General features: G+C 39.8%; 1 protein-coding gene across 1 annotated transcript in view; it reads right to left on the bottom strand.

The window, feature by feature from the left end:
* The window catches only part of KAT2B (lysine acetyltransferase 2B), a 49520-nt gene that overhangs the window by 24955 nt on the left and 4727 nt on the right, over nucleotides 1-19838 (bottom strand). Inside the window, exons 4-9 of the mRNA XM_035316086.1 lie at nucleotides 19700-19838; nucleotides 11484-11610; nucleotides 6823-6968; nucleotides 6196-6285; nucleotides 4274-4455; nucleotides 1812-2003 (exon numbers count right to left, since the gene is read on the bottom strand). Coding sequence (XP_035171977.1) covers nucleotides 1812-2003; nucleotides 4274-4455; nucleotides 6196-6285; nucleotides 6823-6968; nucleotides 11484-11610; nucleotides 19700-19838 — 876 coding nt within the window. The remainder of the gene's footprint in view (nucleotides 1-1811; nucleotides 2004-4273; nucleotides 4456-6195; nucleotides 6286-6822; nucleotides 6969-11483; nucleotides 11611-19699) is intronic.

Raw genomic sequence — 19838 nt, 5'->3', positions numbered from 1 at the left:
ATATGTAGCGCATTTATATCTAAGCATAGCAGTATGTGGTGCTAGCTGCTATCTATACAGTTGATAATGGCTAAAAAGGTACTTGACCATCCGTGACAGAGCAGAAGCACAAATTATACTTCAGCAAAGGTTGCATTTACAGACAGCACAGCAACTCTGCACTCAGTCCCTGAGTTGACTGTTTCCTATGCTCATACAGACACAGCCTGTGTGCGCTCACATCAGCATTGGTGTGCCAAAGGGACTCAGAAAACTGCAGTCCTGGAAAAGCCTCCTCAGTTAACATTTCTCATTCTTATTTATTGGCTGCTGGTCACCTGCACACTTAGAGTTGTTTCATAACGCAAGTTCCTAAAAATATTTATTTTGAACCGCAGCTGCTTGACTCTCCTGCAAGCAAGGAAGACACTTTGAAAGTGCTCCATGCTGCATAAAACCAGCCTTCGGAGAGACAAATGCTTCAGACAAGTACAGCCTGTAAAAGATTTAAAACACTATTCGTGTTTCACACAGGCCATCAGTAAACAGTGCTTTTCTTCCTGCTTTTTCAGAGCAGAATATTAAGAGGAACTAAAGTGAATAATAATGCAGTTCGAATTACTTTTCTAGGCTGCAAAAGGCATTGGAAATGTAGGGCTGTAATCACAGCATACTTCTCCACATATCTACTCCTTGTACCAATGTGGTGTTAAATCCTTTTTACATCTATTTCAGGGCCAGATCATGAGCCTATTCTCAGATATACCCAAGCACTCCTGCAACAGTTTAACCCAGAGACAATTTAGACTCTTCAGAGCGGTAAAAAGCACTACTAAAAATAGCAGGGAAAAAAATGGATCTACCCAGCTTTGGAAAGCTCATGTTGTTTTTCATTCCCCTGAGCACTAAACTTCTTAAGAGCCAGACAGTAACCTGCACAACATCAGTGCCACGAGCTTGCTGGTATATTCAGGTCCTTTCTTGTAAGGAAGGACAGGATTTTTATATATGGATGCAGATCCAAGCCAACCTTGGCAGAATAAGGATGCTTTTAAGTGATGAATTATCCAGAAACCACCACCCTTAACCACCAGTAAAAATTCTCAAATGGACTAAAAAGCTCATTTGAAGTGGACCAAAAAAGGACTAACAAAGATGAGCATGCTTCAAGAAAACTCATTCTCCCACATACACCCAAATCCAATTGCTGTTGTTCAATTATAAGAGACTGTCATCAATACTCCAGTACTGGAACAAGTGATCAATATTAAATTTATGAGTTTAAGATTCCCTGATGCAGCTTCACATTGACTACTACCTGCTCTTTTCTTTTTTTATATTTCATCTTTTATCTTTTCATCTCTTCTGAAGGTGAGGTGACTACTTTCCTCCCTGCTACCGTCTTGCATTAAACTGAAATGTTTAACTGTAAATAAACTCCAGTACCACACCCCATTTTTTTACCGCTTCATCACAAAAGTAGAAGCAAGCATGTACTTTTGGAGAGCTGGACCTATGTTGCTTCCAAGGTCTACAGAAAAGAAGGTAAGTGACCAACAATAAATTCTAATAGTGAGTTCAGTCCCCTGGTAACATGAATAATCCTACTTAAAAAGAAAAGTTCTAGAACAAACTAAAGCAAATTGTTGTGTAAATAAAATACACTAGTTTGAGCTATGACAGAAAAAAAAAGCTGCAGCATCTATTTGTTACTGAATAAAAGAAAAAATGATTTTAAGCTGCAGATAAGAAACCTATTCACACTTCCATTTCCACGTCAAAGTTGCATGCTATCAGTTAGCCTTGAACACAGTTAAATTACGACCCCTTACTTTGGGAAATGGGTGAGGATTAGTGTTCGTTTCTCTTGAGGAAGTTTGTCTTTTTCTTGCCTGGCCTGCTCCAGCAGCTGCCGTCTCATTACAGTAAAAACGGAGCGAAGCAACGTCCTACCAAAAACCTGTGTGGTTTCATACCGAGGTAGACTGTCACAGAACTGAGGGACATTGCAATAACAAAGCCACCTGTAAAGGAGAAAAAGACAGATAATTATCACCATCTAACATATGAATTAATAACTTAATGCAATAAAACCACTACCTACATCATTTATAATGCATCCGAGAGCTATATGAAGGTATAAATCAGTTCCACATTAAGTCTGGACAAAGTCAAGCAGCATTTATATTGCCTTTTTTTTTTTCTTTTTTTCTTTTTTTTTCCTTTTTTTTTTTTAAGAAAAATGACAGCCAAGTCCTCTTAAGTCCCCATATATTCTTTTTGTCTGTGCCCTAGTTTCCACAAAGTGCTTGTGCCAGACAATACCCATATATCCCATAAAATTTGTGTTAATGTCAGGGATTCTCTCCATGAGTCATTAATGAAACCTCTTGCATCTCTTGCCTGTGACTCCAAAGATTTCACTGCTACCCCATTTTCCCTTCTTTAAACTTCTACATTTCCCTACATATACACAAAAGAGGTGACATTTCTAACCAGTTCCACCCCAAAACAACTGCACTCCCATCCTGGTCTCCCACCAGCTGGCTTCTTTGCACTAGCCCTGCCTCAATATTCTCATTTACCAGTAACTCTCTCCATAAAGAGTTGTGCATTAAAAAGTACATATTAAAATATAGCTTGTCATGTTACTGTTCTTGGAAAAAGGGATTATGGTACTGAAAAGGTAATTCAGGACCACACCCACTATGTAGGTCATGATTTTATAATTTTAATTTTATAATCAAGGCTTCAATATCTGCATGTAAGTGAATACAGCCAATTGTATCTGTACCTTTAACAGAATCAGACCACAACCATTATGAAAACTCCAACAATGAAAACAAAAAAAGTCAAGAACTGGATATATGGACATAAATAGATTGTGCTGGTTTCTACACTGCTTGTCTCATTCTCTAAAGTACAGCTTCTTGCAAAACCCTCCACCGAGCTCTCGTATCTTAATCAGACTGAGAACAACTTTGCAAACATAAGAGATGCAAAAGGGTTGTTAGACATAGCTGTTCACACACCTCTATGTTCACGGCTGCTCTATGCTCATATGCTCTATGTTCATGGCTGATAAAGCACTCTTCTCAAAGCACAAGGACATGTGTGAAACTGATAAAGGTACACTAAAATCATCCAGTTTTCAATTCAGTGCAAGAATTCACATGGTGTGCCTTTGCTGTACAGGTTCTGCTTGCTCAACACCCATAGCAGTGTCTCTAGTGACAAGGCAGGGGAGTGAGCCTAGAGGAAGGGAGAAGCTTAATCTGAGAAGTTGGAACTAGACGGAAAGAGCCATCACTTTGGGTCTGAGAAAGCCCTAGAGACTGCGGTTTGAGAAACTGCAATTGACAAAACGATTAACAACACAAGTCACCAACCAGAGCCAATCCTAGCTATTGATTCCTGAAAATGTTGACTCCAGCCAACCATGGTTACTACATCTTTATCAGAAACAAACTGAGGGTGAAGATATGCCAAATACAACCTTAAGAGTCCCATGGATAGCCAGCACCTCTCCTTTATGTCAAGTAGTTGTTCAAGGAGACATGTCTGTAAACTGCCAAGTCTCCCAGCGGTACCGGTGTGATCTGGGCAAAATAATAGTCAAACCACCCATGACACCCTGCTACTAAATGGAAGGCAACTTCATGTTGTGGTGCATGGACAAATCTTGATGAGATAACACTTCATGGACAGGCTTTATGGCAGGTCAGGGTCTACAAGTTGTGGCATAACACCTGCTAGTAAACAATTAAATCCCCTCCAATTTTGTGGGAGAGGTATGAACTGGCAGAGGGACAGCATATGAATCAGTGCCCTGCCTCACACGATCTCAGGACTTGTCATCTGAAAGCGTCACAGTCAGACACAGTCTGGACTTACACGGGTTTTTGCTCTGCTCTTTTATGGAGCTGAGGTTTTTCAGGAAAAAAAAAAAAAAGCTGAATAACAACTTGCCTGAACTTTTAGTACACAAAATAAGGAACTTATAGAAGGCTCTTATCTTAATCAGACTGAGAGCAACTTTGTAAATACAAAAGTTGTAAAAAGGTTGTTAGATATAGCTTCTCACAGGTCACTAATCCCTGTTCTTGGCTGATAAAGCACTCCTTTCTAAACACAATGCTGTGTATGCAACTCTAATATAATTTCTCTGAAGTCATCATGTTTTCAATAAGCTTAGGGACTGCAGGAATTCACATAGTGCACCTATGATGTACATGTGCTGTGTGTACATGATGTTTTTGTAAGCAAGTCATTAAATAAGCAAAAGCACAATTACCTGGTGTAATTCACTTTATATCCCGCAATATCATCATTGGGTGATCTTAGTCTCCGCTGAGAAGGTGTCTCCAGGTGCCAGTAGTTAATGCGGTTCAGAAACATTTTAGCCAGCTCCACTATTGTCTGCCTTTCCTTTGAAGGTAAGTGGCTAAATTTGTACTGCACAAAATTATTCACACCCTTGAAACAGAAGAAGAATGTTTAATTATTTACACCCCCCCCTTTTTTTTTTTTTTTTGTAGGATTGTCCTGGAACACTTATCACTTTAAGTTTATTAACCATGGACAAGATAAAAGATACAGGAAAGAAAACAGAGACCATAAACTCCTTGCTGAGTCACATGCCACAAACTGATTCTCCTGTGCAGAGAATCAGGTGCATCCAAGTGTTTTTATTCTATTGCTCTCCAGCAGCTGACTTGCTGACTTAGAGGGAGACAAGGAAATTTCTTTTTCCTTGCTTTTCAAAGTTTATTAAAAAAAAAAAAAAAGTCAGGGAACAGAGAAAGATCAAGAGAGCTTTCTTCTATTTCTTAATACATGCACAATTTTGCTGATAACCATACTGCACGATTTATGTATTTCCTCTGTAAAAAAGATATATATTTCTTCAACACCTAAAATAGTAAAATTTGGCTTGTGAACTTCTATTCAAGTTTTTGTCTACATGGCATATTATTTCTTCAAGAAGTGCCAGCATTTCACAAGTATGTCACTTCAGTGCACTTTGTATACCTGTCTATTTTTTAAAAAAATATATTGAGAATAGTTAAAATGTGTGATATAACTATATCTATAACTATATGTTATATATATATAACTAGTGTGATATAACTATCTATAACTATAACTGCTGCAATACATATATAATAAAAATCAATTATAATACTGTTGTTTAGCAAATAATTGTGTGATTAAGTTGCTGAACTGCTAAAAACAAAAAGGTGAAATTATTGCTCTATTTTAAGGGGAAGTTATTTCAAAATAAGCTGTAAAAAAGAGTTACCGTGCTTTACCTTCTTAAGCAAATTGAATAATATGAAGAATGTTAAAAAAATACATTGTACAAAACCTTTTTAGTAGCATATTTAAAGGTCTAGCAGTATATGTGTCTTGCATATGCTTATTCTTCTTTATACTCAAACTAAAGGAGAACCTAAGCTGAAGTCTTCCAATAAATTCAACAATAAAGAACTCTGACTTTACTAAACTGCAAAAAGCAAGAGTTGTAAGGAAATACTACAAATATTGCTCTTCACATTTAAAATGTCCTGTCCCTAACAATAGAGCAGCCTTTCATCCACCAGTGGGAACACATTCAGCTCCTGATTGAATGAGGTATGTAAGCCTCTGCATAGTCTCACTGGAGTTAATGGGCCCACTTTTGTGCCAAAAGTTCATTCTGAGGAACTTGCTAAACCAAAATCTGAATTTGTCATATGTTCTTTATCCACTAGGAATTATAAAAGCCTCAGTTATTTTGTTTTGGGCTGTTTTTTGTTGTGTGCCCTTTGAAGGAGAAGACTATGATCTCACTGAATTGGATCGTAACATTTTCATTGATATACTGAAGACAAAAGTCATTTTAATATTGGATTTCAAAACTTTGACATTATTTTTCATCACTCAAGACAGAAAAAGATTAGAACTGCCACACATAAAAGTAGTATTTTAAGTTTCATTCTCTAAACCCACAAAAAAACTGTCAGTTTCAGTAAAGCATAAGATGAATGATGAGGGAAGTTAAATAATGTAGCTATTATACCAATGCTAAAGGAGAAGAAGCTGCAGAAGTCTCCTACAGATTCAGCCCTTCTCCTAAAGTAATACAGAGAAGCATTTGTAAACTGCATGAAATACCAAAGTTTCAAAAATTGTCTGCGTTTATAAAAGAAATAAAATAAAAGGTTGATTGTTTACCTGTTCAATGCTAGGTTTCTCAAATGGGGGACTTTCCAAAGATCCTTCTACTACAGGTTTTCCCATCTGTAATATGCACTTCCTCAAAAGCTGTAAAAACATAAGTTTAAGAAAATTAATACATTTGCAAATTTACATAGAGTCAGTGGAACTCACTGGAACACAACACATTGCAAGCAGTGTTGAAAATCCCCTGGCTACGTATGTACTTACTCAGTCATCTAATTTTACAGCTACTTAACTTCACTGTGAATTGCTTCATATCTTCTTTGAAATGCACATAAAAAGCTTCTCTGACTATGTGTAGGCTGCGTAGTTAGCATTTATGTCAACTGCCTTTTCCCAATGTGTAAGTGAAGACAGTAAGAATTACAGCTGGAAGCAGTTTAGAGATGGGAGCTGGGGTCAGCTCCTGAATCATCTGGATGACTTTTGGAATAAGACATAATACACTGTAAGCACTGCAGATTCCAGCACAGTCGGCCTCTAATGCATCATGCCAATAAAACAGAAAACTTCTCACCAGGTAAAGTCAATACATATCTGAGCGGCATTGTGAACAGTTAAACTGGCTTATGTGTGAGAGTGAAAAAAAAAATGACAAAATCTTTTATAAATTCAGCTTACTTTGAACAGGTAAAAATAAACTTGCTTGGTGTCTGCATCTTCTTCTTTGTGGACACATGTGAACAGATACTCCACATCCAGTACAATCCCCAGCAGCCTATTCATTTCTTCTTCAGACACATTCTCCAGGTGAGAAACATGAGCAGCTAAATGAAATAAAAGTCCAAATCTGTGAAAAGCCTATTGAGAGACAGCAAAAGTATTCCCCAGGATGTCTCAAGCTAAGCTTTGAAGGCAAAGATCTTGCAATAACATTATTTAAACAGAACCTCTTATCAGAGCCTACTGAAATATAGGCCACACCAGAGCCCCTCACTGGTAATTCCCACAAGCAGAGGGAAGACAGCTGACTGGAATCACAGTCTGTGTTAGCACTTAAAACAGACTACACAAGTCCTGTCTGTCTGCATTAATATGTTGCAATATAGAAGTATTACATACATTTTTGTCCTAGAACTGTGCTTTTGAGAAAGTTTCATGAGAAAATACCCTTAAATTAGGTAATCAGGTGTTGTTACAGGTAGCACCTTATTTTGTGAAGATAAAAAGACATCGGCTCCATAAAAAAGCTTTTTGTTTTAAATTGCGTATTACTGGTCAAGTCTCATAATTTTATATCATGTAAATTCAAGCTGTTTTGTGTGCACTATATTAACTAAACTTTTGCAGATTGCACATGCTCATTTGTTCAGAAGTGTACAAAAATACACCTTTCAACACCATAATCTTCAAGTGACAAAATTCCTTTATCACCTCCAAAGGTAAATATAGCTCCACATTTGTAATTTTCAAAAGCTGGAGGTTTGTATGTGTAAAGTGGGACAATCATGTAAAGCAGGTTTAAACAACTGGCTCCAGGAAGAGAGAAGGCAATTTAAAACAAAAAGTCAATTCCCAAAAAAGAAGGTATTTGCATTACAAAAAGCAACAATCTTAGCTGACTCCAGGCCAATGTACCTGAAAGGTATGCATATCCTTTCCTCTGAAAGGAAAAGATCTCTTTCAAAAGAAAAGGAAAACCATTTGAAATGTTGAGCATATTTTTTAGCCTTTTAGTAACTTTTATCAATATTTACTTATTGGACTGGTAGGAAATTTTGAACATAAATCCAACACCTTAAGGAGAGAGGAAGTGGGCAGAAATAACACTTGACTCAAAAACGATCATATTTATTGGCCACCAAGCAAAGTTGTAGTTCAGTATGACAGCTGTCAAAACATTTAAATACAACAAATTTGTGCAGCTTCAAGTAAAAAGGTCACTTTGGCTCAGAACATTAAAAAGATGCCAGCATTCATTTCCACTTAAATGAACATTTATAGTAGAGCGTCTTAAGTTCTGGGCAAATTCTAACTAAAGGTGAGGTGGCCACTACAGGCTTTCTTTAAGGAAAAACATTCAGCAATCTAGGTAGAATAAAGGGATTTCATTTCTGTCCTTGAGCCAGATGTAATGGTATAGTATTCGCAGATGTCTGTTCTGATCTTTTAAAAGTAACAAATTATCTCCTTAATGGAATAAAGAAAATCAGCATAAGAAGACATTTCCACCTATTCTCAGTGAAAATACTGAAAGTCTTCTTGACTACTTAGGACTTGAAAATTTTATTATATTACAGAACTATTACCCATACAGTGAATCTAAAAGGAACTTTAGCGTGTATTTACTATAGTATATCATTTACTACAGAATCATCCAATGTTTGTACCTCAGTCTGCCAACCATCTTTGGATGTTCAACAGCCTGTTCACAAATTCTCGTGGTCAATAATAAAAATAGTTTTAAAATAGTTTAAAATCAAAGTTTTAGTACACTGACATCAAATTCTGTGTTTTTCCTGAATGGAATTATACCGTCCCATTCATTTGCATTACCCTACTGGTACCTCAGTTGCTATTATGCTTACAAAAAAAACAACCAAACATCATGACTGTACCTTGCTACAGCACATGAGAAGAAAGCAAACAGAAAGAACAAGGCCAATGTAATGATTTCAATGATTTGAAGATGTGAAAAATAACAAGTTAATTAAATTAGTCATTCAAATTCATTAAGAAAATACTAAAGTGAGTAAATTAGAAGCTGTTAGAAAACAGACTAAGGAGGAATATGTCTACAATCTACTTCAAAATCTGTTTATCTAAAACACAAGTGATGTATATAAGACAGGCAAACCAAGAAATACCCAAATACATTACGTGACGGTACACAGAAGGAACTAAAGACAAGACTGGGAAAAAAAGGGTTCCTAATTGTGTACATAATGTACTAACACATTTAATCAGTTTTAAAAGTGCATTACTCTCAAGACACAAAATGTTTACCAACAGGAAAAAACACTGTTACACGGGAGAAACCAATTAAATTTAAAAGAGAGGAGAGCTTATGACTACATAACACCTGCTCTTGAGGTTGGTGGACAGTGAAGTCTCCTGGCACACAATTCAGTCACGAGTTCACAGTTTTACATCAGTGACCCAACACATTGCCCAAACAAAAGAAATATTCATTAAAAATCCAGGCATGAGCCAAGCTGAGTGGCTGAGCCAGTTCCAACCCTGAATGAAGGGAAATGAGAAGCAGAGTGGCTGGTGGCAAAACGTGGCACACCAAAGCAAAAAGTGTAGATGAGGGTCATGGGGAGTCAGACAAGGTGAAGAACAACAGCACAATGGCAAATCAGCAGCCAAAATATTTTGATGCCATGACAAATTAAAGCCCTAAGTCAGAAGTAGGACTGGTACTCGTGGACAATGCAACAAGAGATGTGCATCTAAACCTTTAGCTGCTTTGGTGAAATAAAAAAAATACATGCTGTAGGTAAGTAGATAGAAAAAAACATAAGTTAAATCACTTACTGTCAAAAAGACTTGTGCACCAAAATCTGCACTGGTTTGAAGACTGAATACCCTCCTCCCCACGTCCCACCCCACTCTTCCAAAAAAAAAAAAAAAAAAAGCCTAAAAACAAGACTAATGCATAGGATAATCTTCTGAAAAAGAAAAAAAGAAAGAAAAAATGTATCTTAGATCAGGTATGGCTTTAATCAACAGAGAAATTTATACATTGCTATTTCAGCAGCTCCCTGGGGAAAAGAAAATGCAACGCAGATGATAATCTGAAGTCTGCACATCTTGTGGTCAGTCTGGTTTTAAAGGCATTCAGCAGGAACATGCTAATTTAGAGGAGATGAATAGGAAAATTATCTTGGAAAGCACCATTGAAAGACAGATTTTGACTAGTGGTCTGAGGAAGCAGACAGCAACTCATTTCAGTTATTTCAAATGAAACATTGTCCTCATTAGCTGTAGCAGGCAGAAAAAAAAAAAAAAAAAAAAAAAAAAAAGAAAAAACTTTACCTTTTCTAAAAACAGAGATAAATAAAAATACACTTTATTTTGTAAAGTACCTGTCACTGGTACTGGTTTTACAGTACTAGTTTTCCCTGGTTCCCTAGTTAATGAGCGATTTAAGATTTTTAAAAGACCAAAATCAAGCTCAGCCTTTGGAAGAGCTGAGTTTTCCTACAAATCACATAGCATCCACAAATTCCAGTGAAGAACAGGGAACTGACAGGCACAAGATCTCAAAAGATTAAAAAAAAAATAAATAAATAAATAAAAAGCCTCTTTCTTCAGGTGGAATAAAAGGGATGGGTAATATAAGCTACCCTGGCTGCATAACCAAAGTTGGCACAAACAAGCAGGATGACGAAAGGTTGAAACTAACTTGGCTAAAGAGACCAAAAGTTCTGTGATACCATGCTAATCTTCTCCTGCAAACAAAACCAGAGATTTGGAGTATCAGGAAAGGAATATGTTGGAAAGCCCAGAAACAGATGAAAGTAATGAGGACATAAAAAGGGAGCAGAAAAAACTATGTCCAAAAAAAAAAAAAAAAAAGTGTTCCATACAAAGTATTATATTATTTCCAAAAATAAATAAATGATTAATTGTGAAGGTTTTAGATTTCCTTTTCATATTACACTGTCCTATGTTATGGGTCACACCAACAAAAATTAAAAAACAACTTTTTTTTTAAATTAGTTCTGACCTTATTACAGCTATTTTTTTATTATCCAGTTTTCAGTTTGGATAAGCACAATTTTTAAAATGAAAATTAGTGCTTCATGTCTTTTTTCAGAAGGTGTGTGTAAAAAATAATTAATTTGCAGAAAAAATATTTATCATTGGAAATACGTATATAGAAACGAGATATATATGAGATGTACAGCTCCAGTATTATTTTGTGTGTCAAAGAGAAGGCAAGGTTATTTTTGTAGGTAAGAGTTCCTCCTTTATCAATATTCAAGAATACTTTACAGTTTATTTAATTGTAAGAAAGAGTCATTCATGTTGTAACTAAGGCTGCTGAAAGATAAAACAATGTGTTAATTCATATGTTATAAAAAATAATAAAATTTTTATGGGTAGATTTTGTATTTTAACAACTTAGAATGTCTGGATTATTAGAAGTTGTACCTCATTCAATTTCTTTGAAATTCATTTTGGGGAACTTCTAACATATTTTCATTTAAGTTAACTGACTTTTATGTCCCACTGTAACACCTTTTCTAGCATAGCATCCTGATTTTCATCTTGCAAGAGTACAGACTTCTGGGTATAAGCACGTGGATTCTAGGAAAAAGCCAAAATCTTACCTAGCGTATGGCTGCAGCTGCGGCATGGTTCAGTAAGGCTGACAACTGCCTGCTGCAGATCTGCCCGAGGGGGAGTGGGAGGTGGGTTGGGGTTCTTCCAGCCATTGCATTTACAAGATTCCTCAGCCTGAAACCAAAGTAAAGAAATATCAACCAATAATGTGAACAACAAAACCACAAAAATTTACTGAAACTGCCTTATTTCAAAGGCAATAGGAAGTATCATTAGTAAATACAAGCTGTTGATTTTTATTTATTTATTTTAAATCTACCACACTGCTAGAGCTTATTTTCTAGATATGATCAGAAATAGAATAGTACTGCAAATAGAGAGATTATCCTGGTATAGAATATACAGTATACAAACTGTGTACATAGTGTACTAACACATTATTTAATCAGTTTATAACACATTATTTAAATCAATTTACATAGGATATACAGTATACAAACTGTGCTCAGAAAACAAATACATACACAAACTCTGGCTAATTCCTTTACAGAAAGCCCTCACTCTAGGTCCTGTATGAAAGAACCATTCAAGTATTTCTCAGTGTATCAACACATACAGATCCTATCAACACGTACAGATCCACCAAGACAGTTTTAATGATTTAAACACAAACAGGCTACCTGACAGGCAATGTGTTTATCACTACCTTATCAGCAACATTGGCAACAAGGAATCGTGCAACTAAAAATAAGCACACATCCAGCCAAGCGGGGTTAACCAAACACCGAAATAAGCAAACAATAATTGCACTGGTCAAGAAAGTTGTCCAAAGCAAGGTTTGGCCACATCATCAACAGCAGTGAATGCCAAAGACAGCAACTCTGTCAACAGAAACCTGTCACATAGCATGCAAAATGTAGTTATAGTCACTGACAGAGAAACAATACCAATGGTTTACAGCTAATAGGGATGACCATGAAGGGGGAGATGGTGACACAGGTAATCACATTTCAAATCATTTAGAAGTTCAAAATACCAATTCCAGTTATCCAACGAGCAGTTTTATAGGAGGGAGATTTTTTTCTGCACATCTGAAAGTTCTTAGTTATTTTGATGGCAAAGTTCTGATTAGATCTTCAAATGAGAATATGAATGCTGTTAGAAGAAAAGCATACTTTTCTTCTATTCCGAGATATCTGTGCACTGGGCTGTAATGAGATACTCATGAATTTGCAGTGCCAAGACCTCTGTGAGGAAAGTATGCCAACTGCCGCATAATATTTATGACTGAAACAACCTTAGTAGGAAAAATGTGGTGTTAATATATCCAGCGCTAATGTGTCACTTTTTCAAACTGATTCTGCACATATTTGATGCAATCTATTTCAGGAACCTATTTCATTTTCCTTTTATGTTTCCAAATCTCATCTCACCTACGGAAGAAGCACCCAAGAGAGGCAGAAAAGATCACAGCTTGACAATGCCTATGACTGACAGCTTCGTAGATTGATGGTAAAATGTTCTTCCACTCTAATTTCAATATTCAGCAACCTGAGCACTGCGACAACTGCTGCCTGCATTTTGCTGAGCACCACATGATGCTTTTACCATCTCCTCTGCTTAAGTGTTTATCCAGCTGGACTCCGGGCCACAGGGTCAGACGGCATTCGGGGCGGTCTGGCATGCTGGAAGGGGCAAGTGGTGTTTTCAGCAGCCAAAACCACCAGGTTGACTCAGAAACCCACCTGCAAGTGCCCAGCAAAACCACTTCCACGAACACTTCCCTCGGGAAGGGGGCCAGCTGTATCCCCTGGACCCACCAGCTCTCCAAGCACCATGTGGGTGTAGGCCGCTGTGCTGTGGTTGTCTACCACATGTGTCTGTAGCATAGCACCAGGGAGATTTCTATATGAAACATGGGAAATGTGGGGAAGATTTATATATACAGTCTCAGAAAATGCAACCTGGAAGGACTTACAGTGAATTTCATGTTATTTTTCTATCACGTTTTCTATGAGTAATATGATTGGCAGAGAAGTCAAGCAGGTCCAATGTTATTCTGCAGTAGAAACTGTCTCTTTACAATTTCACAGGCATCAAGCCAGTTTTATTTTTGTTAGTTATCCAAACCTACAGGACCTACTAAGGTTTGTTGACTAGAAAGAGAACCCAGTGATTGAGTGTCACCTGCGAATCAAGGGTTGCCCTGTTGTGGAGACTGCAGACATCTGCAAGATGATTTGACCTCAAGCTAGGCAAAAACAACGCCAAATAAGCTATTCACAATTGCTTCATAGAAAAGAGAATGTTGCCATGAGAGCTTTTGCAGTTAAAACAAGGAGAGACTGTCAGAAAATGAGATTATTGCCAAAGAAAATTCAAGACAGAATCGTAAAGAAGTTCTCAAACAGCAACAGCAAGAAAATAACTGACTATTAGGTTAGGGAATCAGGGTCTGATTCTTCCCATTCAGTCATCTGGACAAATGCTCAACTTTGTAAATTACTGACATAACATAATACTTATTATTAATTGCCTTAAATCATACCACAGTGGAAGATGACAAAAAAAGTAAAATAAACTAGGCCAAAAGCATTTAGAGAATATTTTTCTCTGAGTGGAACCAGCATTTCACAGAAGCTCACCACACAATGTTTACAATCAAGCCTAAAAAGCTATAAACAGTGAGTAACTACACAAACTTTCGTGTCACACAATAATTAACAGCAAAGATGCAAACAAACAGATGTATGAATTGTGATAACAGCTCGGTTAAACTGCCAAAAATAAATATCAACCCACCCACAGCAGAATAAAAACAGTGTGTTCAGTGGCAGATTTTTGTCAGCCCTCGGTAGTGCTTGCTTGCCAGATCTTTTTGAAGCAGATGTTAATTTGTATTGTTCGAAATATTCTAGAGACCTTTCTCAAGCAACTATTAAGGGTGGGTCTTTTTTTTCTTTTTTTTTTTTTTTTCTTTTTTAATTCTTTCTATAAAACACCAGAATCAGCATAAAAGTTCTGTTAACCAAGGGGAAACACCCCCCGAAAAGGTCCTCTTAAAAACTAAGCTTTCATTGTCGATGTTGATAGTGCAAGTATTTTGTGCTGAATGTGCAATGTGCATTACTCAATGGCTTAAATTGCCTACTTGTTACAAGTCTTCCACCATCATTGTTTTGTTCATTCAGTCCTTTTCTTGGCCATCTTCAGCTTTTTCCTTTCTTTCTTTTTCTTTCTTCTTTTTTTTTTTTTTTTTTAAATGTCAGTCATCTGCTTTTCATTAGAAAATAAAGTATGACTTCACCTCCACAAAAACTTAATTTAAGTTCAAAACAGTTTGGAGGGGAGGAAGGAAAAGAGGCATATAAACTAGCACATCCAGTCCTTGGGGTCTTGTTTTCTGGGACATCTGCGGAGCTTTGATAAAGCCACTGCAGAAAGCTGGGGACTTCTGCCTTATTGAAGCCTGTAAAGCCACAAATGCCATCTTTCCAGGCCCAAGGATCACCAACATTGTATCTTAAAGGATGTTTTTTAATAAAACTGATGAGTGCAGTGTAATCAAACACAACAATTACACATCATTCCCTAGCCTCCCCTGAAAAACAGTGCAGAAATTACATACATTTTGCACTGCATGCTATATTTTCGATCAAATTTTTGACACCTTCCAGGTACTACATGTATGGTACTGCAGTGTAATAACAACACATTTTAACATACATTTTTATTTATATTTATGCCCGTTAAGTGGGTTTCAGGTCTAAATTATAATGACTAAGTAAATACTGTTACAATGTCATACTGCCTAAACCATTCCTTCCCCTTTCCAGTGGTGAAACGAGCAAGGGAACAAGTAAGCTTCAACCTAACCCGATTACAAAGCAAAAGACCTCAACAGACTTAAAGCTGACTTTCAAAACAGCTGCTGTACTGGGCTCTTTGCATCTCAAAGCCATACAGTCTGCCCTGTCTCATAACTGCAATGCCAAGCAGACTCAACAGATTATAGACACACAGCACCACAGGTCTTGTTTCCAACAAGTGTAATTACTCCAGAAAAATTACTTTCTCTCCCAACAGAAAAGCCAAGTAAAATACCCTCCTGCAAAGTTTTCTCCTCCAAGCAATAATCTCAGAATAATGCTTTTAACAAAGAACATCAAACAAAGCATAACAAAAACATCGATGAATTTAAATTGCATGTTTTTCCTATTCAAACACCCAGTACCCAGCAACCAGGCAGTCAGATGCTGCTTGGAGATCTACTCATACGTACCAGGAAGGGATCTGACCCATTTGTCTTTAACAATATGAAATCAATTTAATGTTCAGCTCTAAGGACATGTTCTTCCTTTATTAGTCAATCCAAGTATTGTATTCCCTCTACCCCACCCCACCCCCAGATTTCTCTCAACTACAGAATAGATGTAGGATACCATATAATATTTGTTGTTAAAAGCAGGGATCCAATTCCCACCTTGTGAGGTTAATGGTCAATTTCTTATTTAATTTAAAGAAAAATGTCTTGATCAGGCCTGCAATACATAGCAAAACAGATTCACCCCACTATGAAAATGATCATAAGAAAGGTTTAATGTCCTGTATGTCTCCTATATACCTCCTCAATTTCTCCAAATAACATTTTCAGTGGAGCTTCAAGGAGCTGTACTCCTACAATACAGAGTCAAGACAAGTAACACAATCAAGTCTGCCTTATCTTAATCTGCCTTATAAAAGTCAGCAAAAAAAATGTAATTATGGAAACCATGGTTCATAATCATATTACAAACTATTTTTAATGTGTGGGATCAGGAAAACACCACAGAGTTCACTGCTGGATCAGATGTGGGGGAAAATGCCCCTACCAAGGGTCAGCAGCTGCTCTGGAGCCTGGGAGACCCAGATTTTACTTCAGACTCTGCCACTCACCTGCCGTGGGGTCTCAGCCAAATCTTCTCATCTAGCCCTGCTCATGCTGTTTGTTTTGGTTATTTAAAGCACGGGGTCTTCAAGGAGGCGTTATTCTCCACTACTTGTGCAAATGCCTTAAGCTACAGGGCTCAAATTACTTTTATAAGCATCCAAACATTACTGCAACACATACAGTTATAAACAAGCAATTTTACAGAAAGAAATAGCGTACTAAAATAGTACACATTTAAACATATTTTTTAAGAAAAACTCCCTATGGGCTGGAGAGAGAGTTGTATTTTCACATAGTGTAAACCAGTAGGGAGAAAAAAAAAAAGCCTAGAAGACTTACACACAAATATATTTAATGAAGATGGAGGATGAAGTCACACAGTGCTGCTTTTATATTGAAGTGCAGCACGCTCATGTGCCTAATGCTCAGTTTCACACTGGACAAAACCAAAACGATGTATGCAGCCATTCATACATACTCAGCTGTAAGTGCCAAATACAAAACACTGCACAAATACAGCACTACTGTGTACTTCTGAAAATCATAAAAATTGCACCAGCTCCTAATATATATCTTATTGTTCAGAACGTGCATTCCCCACACACAAAGCCAGGAGTTTAAAAGGCTGTTTTATGCAGAAGAGCCTGCTCTTGCCCTTCCACCCCCTTTTTATTTTATAGGAGAAAAAGTCAAGTGGTGAAGCTTCACAGTGACAACTCTCCTGTCTCAATTCCTTACCAGAAAAACAAAACCAAACAATTAAAAAACACAAGTACATGTATTTCTTTAATCCCAGGCCAGGGCAAGAGCTCCCTAAAGTCAGCTCTCATTCTGCTTACACTATGTGCACACTGAAGACATCTTTGCCCATATTTCCCAAGGGGTGAAGCAGAGAGACAGCTAAAGGACCAGAGTGTTCCCTCTTGGGGACTGGGTGTCCTACCACAGAGCAGTGCCTCACAGCCCTTTCTGCTCAGCACATTGTCCTCTCCAGCGCAGCATATTTTTGCTGTCACCAGACAGACCTGCACTTTACACAGCCTCTGACTTCTGCTCTTCAGCCCAAGCAAACCCCTGCTCTCTGCCTCTACTACTCCCACCGTCTCTGGGGTTAACTTTCCAATAAATTCTGTGTGCTGAAGCAGCACGATTTTGTGGTGAATTTTATATGGGAAAAAGTTATCAGCACTTAAGGATGTCATCACGTATTTTCTGCACTCCAACTCGTACAGCTCTACGTAGATCTACACAAGATTAACATATGGCTGCTGCTTGAATGAAAACAGAAGCCTCCTTCAGAGATGGTGCAAGTGTTTGAGCTCTCACACTCACACACACAAAACAAATGGCACAGAAGTTGAAATCCAGAGCAAAAAAAAAAAAAGTTCAAAGTTCTCTGCACTGCTACAGCTCCTTGCAGACCACTTATGGTCCGACCCAAGCAGTGTAGTTTTGGAGCTCTTGCCAGGTGCTCAGGAAGAAGTATAACACATCCTTCCACCCAACTGCATCCTTCCACCGTACCCCACAGGAGAAAACGCTTGATTAGCTTACAAAGATGTCCACTTGCTGATGTTTTGAGACCTGAAAGAATGCTGCCTACTGCTGAATTACTGAAGAAAAATCAGGTAGAAAAGGTTGGTTTTACATTTTAACCTACACAAGGAGTGGCACTGAGTGCTGTGGCTGCGTCTTGCTCCAGGCGGGGGAGGGGGATGAAGCCCTGCAGTGCCCCCAGCCATATGTCTGGCTCCATCCATCACTGGAGTGCCAAGAGGGACACAGCCAGCTGGGACACCCCAGCAGGGCACAGGCAGCGCGAGCTGTCACCACGCTGCGCCCCACCATTGGAGCACTGCGGGAGGGACAGAAGGGCTGGCAGCAGGCTGCCTCCCCTCCCTCACGACTCTCACCTCCCTGCCACCAAACACCTGTGCCAGTGCACATGTGGGGCTGCCGAGTCCCCAGAAAAGCAGAGCGGTTCGGTAGAGACAAGGCTGCCTGCACTCCTTCATGGCACAGCCACCTCTGCAGGGCAAAGCACCTGAGGAAAAGGCTTCAACCGTTATGAAGATCAGCTGGAGGTACGTCAAGGGAAGGAAAGAGAACTAAATGGGAAAGAAAAAAGTGATTCACACACACAGGCACACCCGTGAAGACTTCCCACACCTTACATCCAGCATCATTTAACAGCAGGTCTTGGTAGCAATAAAATATTGGGGATGCAAAGTGGAATCAGCACTCGGAGAGCTTCAAACCTCGTCACCCAGCCTTCAACAAGGGCCACCAGCTTCATGTGCAGTAGCTGCTCTTTTATCTTCCTGACACTTGTGTAATCTTGCACATCCCACAAGTGCAACAAAGCTGAAGCAGAGATGCCTGCACATTTGTAAACAGCAAAGAAACCGAAGCGTGCAGCTTCCTTAACTTGCCCTCACATGACGGCATTGCGACATGCCTTCAGCAGACGGTTCAAGCTCCTCACATCACCAGAAAGGGCTACAGACCCAAACTAGGATGTGTGTTAGCTCCAACTGAGACCCAACGTGTGCCTTTTGGGGGGTTCCAAAGTGAGGGAACAGAGGGAATAAAAACCACTTTTCTCACAAACAACCCAATTATTTCCAACAGAGAGTGTTACCAGGGGGTTTCCCCTCAGCACTGCCAGCCTGAACCTGCCGGTCTCCCCATGCATCCAGAAGTCACCCACGCAGCAGCAGCAGAGTGGCCCAAGCTATGACCACGCGCATCCTGCACCGCACGTGTACACGCACGGACGACACCACCGGCTGTCATCAGCCTCCGAGGGCAGGAGCAGCCGCTCTGACCACACTCTCTCCACCTCCAAAACCACCGGGGGCGAGCCCTGCTCACCCCACCCGGCAGAGAGCTGCATGTGGAGGGCAGGAGCGTGGAAAGGGAGGGATGCCCGGGGCAGGAGCGTGCGGAGGGAGGGAGGGAGGGATGCCTGGGGCAGGGGCAGGGCGAGGCAGGCAGGCACAGCTACGTGACCGGCGAGGCCAGGGCTTGCCGGAGCCCGGAGGCCGCGCCCCGCCGGGGCGGCTGGTGCCAGCCGGGGCTGTCGCCGTGCCGCGGACACCGGAGGAGGCGACACCGGGGGTGGGGGCGCCCCGTCCATCGGCAGGCTCAGGGTTTATCCTCGCGACCCGCGGCTGGAGAGCTCCGGGGAGGGGTGATGGAGCCGCCACTTCCGCGGGGAGCACCGGGCTGCCTTCCCCGCCCGGCCCGGCTCGGTTCGCCCCGGCACGGCCCTTCCCCTCCCCGCCGTCAATCCCCACCCTCCGTGGGCGGGTGGGCGCCGCGGCCGGGTACCTTGCAGGCGGAGTAGACGCCCAGCTTCTCCAGCTTCTTGGCCCGCGGCGCTGCGCGCAGCTGCGCCTTCTTCCCGGCCGTGCGCGCCGAGCCGGGCCCCGCGGGGCTGTCGGCGGCGGTACGGGCCGGACCCGCGGCG

The sequence above is a fragment of the Oxyura jamaicensis genome, chromosome 2 (genome assembly GCF_011077185.1).
Source record: "Oxyura jamaicensis isolate SHBP4307 breed ruddy duck chromosome 2, BPBGC_Ojam_1.0, whole genome shotgun sequence".
NCBI classification, from domain to species: Eukaryota; Metazoa; Chordata; class Aves; order Anseriformes; family Anatidae; genus Oxyura; species Oxyura jamaicensis.
The sequence above is the reverse complement of the archived record's forward strand: the minus strand, read 5'-3'. Positions and strand labels throughout refer to the sequence as shown.